The 7,945-nt window shown below is 40.4% G+C and overlaps 1 protein-coding gene across 2 annotated transcripts; it reads right to left on the bottom strand.

Annotated features, from left to right (window-relative positions):
- Positions 1-214: 214 nt before the first annotated feature.
- On the bottom strand, positions 215-7,939 carry LOC136477310 (probable UDP-N-acetylglucosamine--peptide N-acetylglucosaminyltransferase SEC). 2 transcript variants are annotated; one of them, XM_066475439.1, is made up of 22 exons: positions 7,851-7,939; positions 7,162-7,224; positions 6,985-7,063; positions 6,616-6,725; positions 6,484-6,537; positions 6,344-6,411; positions 6,135-6,237; positions 5,777-5,979; positions 5,574-5,670; positions 5,065-5,136; positions 4,897-4,973; positions 4,122-4,238; positions 3,956-4,040; positions 3,706-3,873; positions 2,331-2,441; positions 2,157-2,243; positions 1,941-2,068; positions 1,673-1,755; positions 1,444-1,549; positions 1,209-1,355; positions 1,014-1,134; positions 215-927 (listed from the first exon to the last, which is right to left on the bottom strand). In XM_066475439.1, the coding sequence occupies exons 1-22, from the start codon at positions 7,890-7,892 to the stop codon at positions 814-816; spliced, it is 2,235 nt and encodes a 744-aa protein (XP_066331536.1). In that variant the 5' UTR covers positions 7,893-7,939; the 3' UTR covers positions 215-813. The 2 variants fall into 2 exon arrangements, with proteins under 2 accessions (XP_066331536.1, XP_066331537.1); XM_066475440.1 differs by lacking the exon at positions 7,851-7,939 and having other exon boundaries at positions 6,616-6,842; positions 7,162-7,220.
- Positions 7,940-7,945: the final 6 nt, after the last annotated feature.

The following is a 7,945-nucleotide window of genomic DNA, read 5'->3' as shown; positions in this document are numbered from 1 at the left end:
ATAGTTCAACTATATGGAGCATTTGGATCTTTCGTTTTATTACGAAAGAAAATTCATTTTCCCAACAGACTCCAGTTGTCTCAAATCACCAAATCAAACAAAGCTTCAAGAACACTACAAACTCCTCCTGTTAGACTAACGATGCCATTCACATGTAGCTGCTAGCAAATAAGCCACATTCGCCGAGTCAAATGCCCGCAGCCGGCAAACCCCATGACAAAATTCAGTGGACAGAAGTTATTAAGAATGAGATTTCACATCGACACCCTTTATGGTTACAGATTATTTTATAAACCACGACTGCAATACAAAGTAACAACCTGATAACAGTTATGGCTCGTTACTACTCCCTCCATCCCAAATTGTAAGTCATTCCAAGAATCTTGGAGAGTCAAAGCATCTCAAGTTTGACCAAATTTATATAATAAGATAATAACATTTATGATACCAACTAAGTACCAATAAATTCTTTGTTAATTATATTTTTATAGTATACATATTTGATCTTATAAATCTTTATAATTTTTTTTATAATTTTGATTAAACTTGAGAAGCTTTGACTCTCCAAAATTCTTGGAATGACTTACAATTTGAGATGGAGGGAGTAATAAATAGAGCTCGGTAACAATAATGATAACAATACAGGCTAGCCCTAGGACTTTTGTAGTGTACATACTACACAAGTTAGCCTCCACAGAGGTGATGTGCACAGCAGGACAGGCGGCGGCAAACAAGCACCTGGAGCAGTCACAATGCTAAATATGCTACAACTCTCGCTTTATTTACAGAGCCGGGGCTGGTGATGAAATCTCGTTAGCGGTCAAACGGGAACTCATTGTCATCCTCTAACACCTTGAATGGCTCCGGGTGGCGACTGGAGCAGTAAAGGTTCCACATCTTGTAGTAAGCCCTTTCAAGATTGCGCACCTGAGACAGTTTGCATGTAATGTTGATCAGAATTCAAGACTAACTGAGACCATGATTGTTCAGGGATATTGATTGCAAGAACTTACCCATCGAGCTGTATCGAACAACGGGCAGGTCATACGAACTTCCTTGAGCTTGTTAGTCAATGCTTGAAGCTTCACTGGATTTAGCGCAAGGTCTACAGCTCTATCTTCATACTCCTTCATGCTGGCACAAAAAGGAAGTAAGCCTCCGCACCATTCAATTATAATATCTAAATCGGTATTTTTATCCATATTTACCTGCTAACAATCATCTCCTCCCCAAGCCCAGTAGCTACGCAAAGGGAACCAGCTACTCTGGTTGCCATTTTCTCTAGTGGAAGGGTGATCATTGGCAGACCAGCCCACAGTATGTCAGTGCCTGTTGTGTGTGCATTGCAGAGGGGGCTGATCCAGATAAATCACGACAGTGTAAATTAATTTTATGTTTTCAGCTTATGATTGAAAAAAGAATAATAGATGAAGAACTTCATACGTGTCCAGGAAAAGGTCTGCCAGTGCACTGCGTCGTATATGCTCATTTTTCATGGCAACGTCTGTGAATATAATTTGATCTGATCTTACTCCTCTTGCAGCAGCATCTGTATAGAAAGGGTGAGGGAACATTGCAGATGTCGAATAAACCGTCTTCATTTGAAGCTTTCGTTTACAAGGTAGATTAAAAAGTGAAAAATAAACAATAGGAGCCTCTTAAGTGTACTTACGTGCTCTCACTCTAGTTTCACCAGCTGCCGGGAATCTTAAGAGCCATAATGCGCTGTTGGGAACACGTTTGAGAATATTGCACCTTAAGAAAGAATTGAGAGCAAAATATTAGTACCAATACATAATAAAGAATAGTCCAGTGAAAAAAGTAAATAAATCTAGTTTGATCAATCTAATTCATCGAGCACCATTGGGAAATCTAAAACCAAAAACACATGCCTCAGACGTGCAGTGCACACATGGAGCATGTAGATAGTGGACACTTACCATGTGTCAAATATCTCAGGATCCATTTTGTAAAGCTGATTGAAGCAAGCAAAAATAAATTTATCCTCAGGTAATCCATAATCAGATCTTTTGTGTGGGCATACAGGAGTGAGACAGTCTCGATTTTTCTGGTACAGAACATGTTTTGAAATTTATATCACATATCATTAATGAAAAAAAAAGGAAAAGAAGACATGAAGAAGCATGAAGGCAAACCTGCTTGTAGTCATTGACAAAATAGCAATGAGGCAAATGGACAAGCTTTTCTGAATATATATGTGCATATCTAGTTGGAGAAACAAACTGCAAGGCCATTTAAAACAAACAGCATTCAAAATAAATCACTTAAGCTAATTAACTGTTAGACAAGAACCGTAGATGCTCACGTACCTCATCTGTGACCAAGTAGTCTATGTATGCAGCACCCGTTGTTCCAGGGAACCCCATGTACGAAACTTGGATAGGTGCTGGCTGCAATGCAAAAATTTCATTCCTGGCACCCTGTTTCCATCAAGTACATGTCAGACAGCAAATAGCAACACAAGGACACCTAATATCAGTGTAAGGCTGTGTACAAACAAACAATATAACAAATTGCACCTTGTGTTAAAATTAACAAAATTACATTGATTCCCCAACTTCAATGTAAATTTATTGTTTTTTAATAAAACAACAAAATTCCATGCCTCCATGGCACGTAAAGATGGCAACGGGGACCCGATCCCCGATTCCCCGCGGGGAATTCCCCTATTAGGGACGGAGATGGGGAGATTTTTCTCCCCAGGGGATAGAAACGGAGAAAATTTGTCCTCTGTCGGGTCTGACGGGGACGGGTGACCATTCCCTGGACCCGATCCCCACGGGGATCCCCGTTTACAAAAAACGTAGTACCGATTTGCAGTGAAAGGTAAATTATAAGGCCCAATTTGGCCCATTGCCACACCAAGCCATGCTCAGCCCAGGAAGCCACCGCTTGCCCAGTCCATCCAACCTTATCCGATGGACAAGGGAGTCAGGACCTCGGGTCTGGTGCCGGCCGTCCGAAAAACACACGCTCGCTCCTGTCTCCGGAACGAAAGTCGCTGAGGAGCAGGGCGTCGCTGTGGCTGCAGGCAGCGGCATGGCTCCGTGCCGGCGACTGAGAAAGCACGCAACGGTGGCGCATGTCAGCACTCAGCAGAGCATCTATGAGCTCCGACATTGATGGCTCATGACCCTGGAACAACAAGACGCTTGTGAGTTCCTCTATTTTCATCTCCAAGCTTTGCAACGCGAAGCGAAGCTCCTTGTCTCCAAGCTCTGCACCAGAAGGCATCTGTTCAAGACCGTGAGTGGAGGCGGCCATGTAGGAGCACGAGAGCACGTGAAAGCGCGGACAGGGAGCCCCGACGGGGATTATTCCCCACGCGGAGACGGGGATGGGGCGAAAGCGCTCCCCGACAGCGGTGACGGGGATGGGGAGACTCTCTTCACGGGGACGAGGATGGGCAAGCAATCCCCGATGGGGAAATCCCCGTTGCCATCTCTAATGGCAAGGTCTTCTAATTCTATGTAACACCAATAATAGATATCAGTGGTTTCAACAAAATAGCAATCACAATCCTCAAAAGTCACAATAAACAATTTGCCCAGAAGAACCAAGGATACACATTACAACATGAGAAAAGCAAAAGACAATCATTTGAAGAAACTGAACAACCGAAACAATAACTGAGATATCAAGAATTGACAAACTATTCACCGAATGGACAGCATTATTTATTACCTTTGTGTAGCCATTAAGATTTATCAATATCTGTATTTTATCTTGATTGATAAGTCTAGCGATATTATCAGAAGTCATGGCAGAAACATCAACAAAATGTTCTGACTCAGACTGAATACGCTGCCTCCACTCAGTACCATCGTTTTGACTGAGTGCATAGCAAAAGACCTGCCATTCCATCATGGGTCAGAGAGAGAACCACAACATAATGTGAAAAGGGAGGGAGGAGGTTTAATGGAAATAAAACAACCTCGATATTGGCACGATCATGCATTCCAAATACTGATCCCATGAGATGGGAAAGGGGGTGATTTCCAAAATCACTACTCACATATCTGTAGCATGGAAAGGCCATTTATTCTGCTGTTGGATAAATCTTTCGAATTTAATGTACAAAAGAAAGTTTGTGTACATACCCTACTCTCAGTCGGCAGTGTTTACCCTCTGCTTTTACAGGAACAGGAGTTGGATGTACAAAAGGCGGCAGACCAAAACGAGAGGCGATCAAGGAACAATGGGCCGCATATTTACGGCTGTCAATGAAAAGGGTTATATATTAAAAAAAGGAAAGGATGTATTTTAATTCAGAGTAAATTCTGTCGCCCACCCCACCCCCACCCCACCCCACCAGGAACTTGTCACTGAATTTTAAAAACATCCTCAAACTCGAATACCGGACAACATACCCCTTAACTTTCAAACCGGATAAACAACCACCCCTAAAATAGTTCAGAGTGATTTCGATGGTGGTTTTGGTTGATGTGGCATGTGGGCCCTACATGTCTTCAGTTTTTTAAGTCGTACCATCTTTTATTGAATATTTGAGCTCCTAAATGATCTCAAATGAAAAAAAATTCAACTAGAAAGTTTAGATCGCATCGAGCTCTACCATTTTCATATAAAGTTTGTATTCATCCGACTCAATATGAAAAAGTGATGATTTTTTGATATAAAAGAAGAGACCACCTAACATGTGAGCCCCACCGCCATATCACCCGAACTACTTAGGAAACCACTTTGAAATGGTCATAGAGGGGGGGGGGGGTATTTTATCCAGTCTTAAAAGTTGAGGGGGTAAGTTGTCCGGTATTTGAGTCCGAGGGTGCTTTTTAAATTCAACGACATGTTTCGGGGGTAAATCGGACATTACTCTTTAATTAAAAGACCAGCAAAATGTACAGTGAAACTCACCTTATTTCCAAAGCAAGCATTGGATCGATAGGATAAGCAATGGCATGGAAAGGTTGGACACTTGGAAGTACCGACATCTGTAGGAAAAAGGACAAAAGATATTAGTTGTGCAGGAAAAGAATTCCCCATTATTAAAAATGGAATTTCATTCATTTTTATAAAGGGCACCTTTATTTGCCTTCTAATAATTTCTTCAACGTCACAGAACATGGCATCTCTGTTTTCCCAGTCACAGACACACTGCAGTAATGCAAAGAAAACGATACACATTAGTAGGCTAGCCATCCCTATTAAAAGGTCAGCTTCAAATCACTGGACCAAAACTTCAACAATACAGGATTATAAAGGCAGCAAAGGTGAGAAAGCTGAGATAATAATCCGATGGAAGAGCCTGAAGTTAATCCTAATGCAGGTAGCAGCCTAGCAGGTTTTGCAGGGTCAACATAATACTAAGCCACTAACCTACATGACCACTGTTAACTCACAATTGAGCAGTGCTTTGCATCAATGTCATTGCATGTTTGCACACATCTGCTGTATAAATTTGCATAAGTAGCAGACACAACATAAAGATGAATATGTTGTAACATATCTTTTATTTCCTCAAGAGTTTACAGTCTTATTTAAATCTTTATTTCACAAATGCATTTAAAGGGTAGAGAGAAATTGTAAGATACCTGTAAAGTATGCAGGAGATTACAGGTTGCCTCAGGAAAATCAGGACGCAGACGGAGAGCCTGTTTGTAGCTAACTATAGCTGTTTCTACATGCCCACTGCAAAAAGATTACATTACTATATTATACAACAGAAATAAAAAAATGATGCCAGAAATTAAATGCAGTACATTAACACTGCATAGGCTTGAGATTCATAGAATACCTGTCCTTGTATGCTGAGGCCAAGTTGGCATGGGCTTCTGCCATGTTTGGCCTAATTGTTGCTGCCTGAACATAATCCTGAATTGCTTCATTAACTCTGCCAATCTCTTTGAATGTGTTCCCTCTATTAACTAGTGCATCAGCTGCTGTAGGATCTATACGAAGTACTTCAGTGTAACATGTGATAGCATCAGCATAGTTTCCCTGGTGCATATACAAAATAGAGAAATCAGAGATAGAAACAGCAGGTGTGGGTCTTGGATATTGTTCAACCAATCATTTAATTTGAACATTAGAACAGGAACTTTGTTGTCCTACAGCTACAATATGATCAGACAAAATGAAAGAAAGAAAACCACCTGTTGCTTGTATATCACAGCCAAATTGTTAAGTGGGGAAGATAATCCAGATGTCACAGATATAGCTGCTTTGTAAAATGAAGCAGCAGCGCTTATCATGTTCCTGCGTCATATTTTTTTGTCATCATGAGCTCACTTGCATCTTTTTTTAAGTCAGATAAAAGTTTATTTCCATTCATATTAAGAATATGTGCATATAAGAATCTCACCACTCCATGTATATGTTTCCTAAGTTAGTAAGGGCTTGCGGGTGGTTTGCTTGCAGTGCAAGGCAGGACTGCACAAATACAACTAGATCACAACATGAGCAACATGTAGAACAAGTAAAACCAATAGCAAGTAAACATACTCTGTAGCAGTTGATTGCTTCTTCTACTCTTCCAGCATCTTTAAGTGCATTGCCCTACAGAGAGATAAATTGTGAACTAGTTGTTCAATTTATACATAAAAATAGTTTACAAAATGTGGATCAGAGACTAACCATGTTGTTGTATGCTTCAACAAACTGTGGGTCGCAGACTATAGCTTGATTGTAACAGCGAATTGCCATATCAAGCTGGCCTTGCTCATAGTAAATAGTAGCAAGATTACCTGCACGAAAATGTTCCCCCTACCTTTGTATTACGAGGTATACTAAGGCTCTACTTTGAAGGTAAAGAAAGGACCATTCTCTTGTAAGCTTGTTCGCATCTCACCCGAGATGAATATCTAAATGAATGAACTCGAAGGATAATCTTTAATCAGTATTTACTTTTATTTTTGTGCTAAAAGTTAAAAAGTTTTAAAGAAAATAATACCCTGATACAGAGAGGCCAGGGTTTGGCAAAGAAAAAAAAGAATCAAATCTCACCATAAGCCATAGCATAGTCAGGACGTGCCTGCAGTGCACGTTGATAACACATAATGGCATCTTGAGGCATTCCCAAAGCCTGGAGAACCAAAATATATAAGATCCAGTTTCCCTCCAAGAGCGAAGTTATCCCTGCATTCTCTTGCAGGATACTTGTGTCACAACCTATAGACTTACCTTATAAACATTCCCTTGGTTAAGATATGCATCGGCGAAAGATGGCTTAAGCTTAACAGCTTCCTGCAAGTTTCAAGAGAAGTTTAAATTCCCTTCATTACAATGAGAAAGCACTATTTCGGTAGATTTGCAAGGCACAGAAGAGCCATGAAGCAAAAAGTAATCACTAAAGGAAGATCCAAATCTCAAAACCAAAACATGACGCTAGGAAGTGACAGCACAATTTAGCCCAAAATAAACCATCCAGCCATGGCAAATGCATGAAGTAACTTCCATCTCTCCTAGATTCCATGTAAATAAAATGATCTATGACCTTCACATGCACCACAAAAAATACAATTCAGTACATAAGGGACCTCAATAAACTATGAAATAAGCATAAGTGACCTAAAGTACTCCCTCCACCCCAAAACATACGGCGCAATTTGACTTGGTGTGGTCTTATCACACTTCAACTACCACTCGGGTCTCTTATAACATATAATTTGTGGAAACAGAAGTTTGATCATTAGAAAGTATTTCTAAATACAATCCCAATCTAACCATTTTGTAGCTCCAAATTTCTTATATAATTAGACCACTTGCTGGTCAAAGATAACGAGGTTTGAATCTTGAGATACATGTACGCCTTATATTTTTTGATAGAGGGAGCAGTGTAATAGTCAAATAAGTACAGTCGCAGCATTTACCTTATAATACATTAAAGCTTTGTCGAGGTCTCCTGCCTCCATAAACAGACCAGCAAGGTTTGACCATGCAATTGCAAAATGAGGATCTATGCGTA

Source organism: Miscanthus floridulus, chromosome 8 (genome assembly GCF_019320115.1).
Source record: "Miscanthus floridulus cultivar M001 chromosome 8, ASM1932011v1, whole genome shotgun sequence".
Taxonomy (NCBI): domain Eukaryota; kingdom Viridiplantae; phylum Streptophyta; class Magnoliopsida; order Poales; family Poaceae; genus Miscanthus; species Miscanthus floridulus.
Note: the sequence above shows the minus strand (reverse complement) of the source record. Positions and strands in the feature narration are given on the sequence as shown.

What these genes read in the sequence shown, in the direction of transcription:
- LOC136477310 (XM_066475439.1), bottom strand. Translation starts at nt 7,892, where the DNA reads ATGGAGGCAGGAGACCTCGACAAAGCTTTAATGTATTATAAG. An exon ending in GGAAACATATACATGGAGTG is followed by an intron (nt 6,238 to 6,343) that starts GTGAGATTCTTA and finishes AATATGACGCAG; the next exon opens with GAACATGATAAGCGCTGCTG. An exon ending in ATGATCGTGCCAATATCGAG is followed by an intron (nt 3,874 to 3,955) that starts GTTGTTTTATTT and finishes ATGGAATGGCAG; the next exon opens with GTCTTTTGCTATGCACTCAG.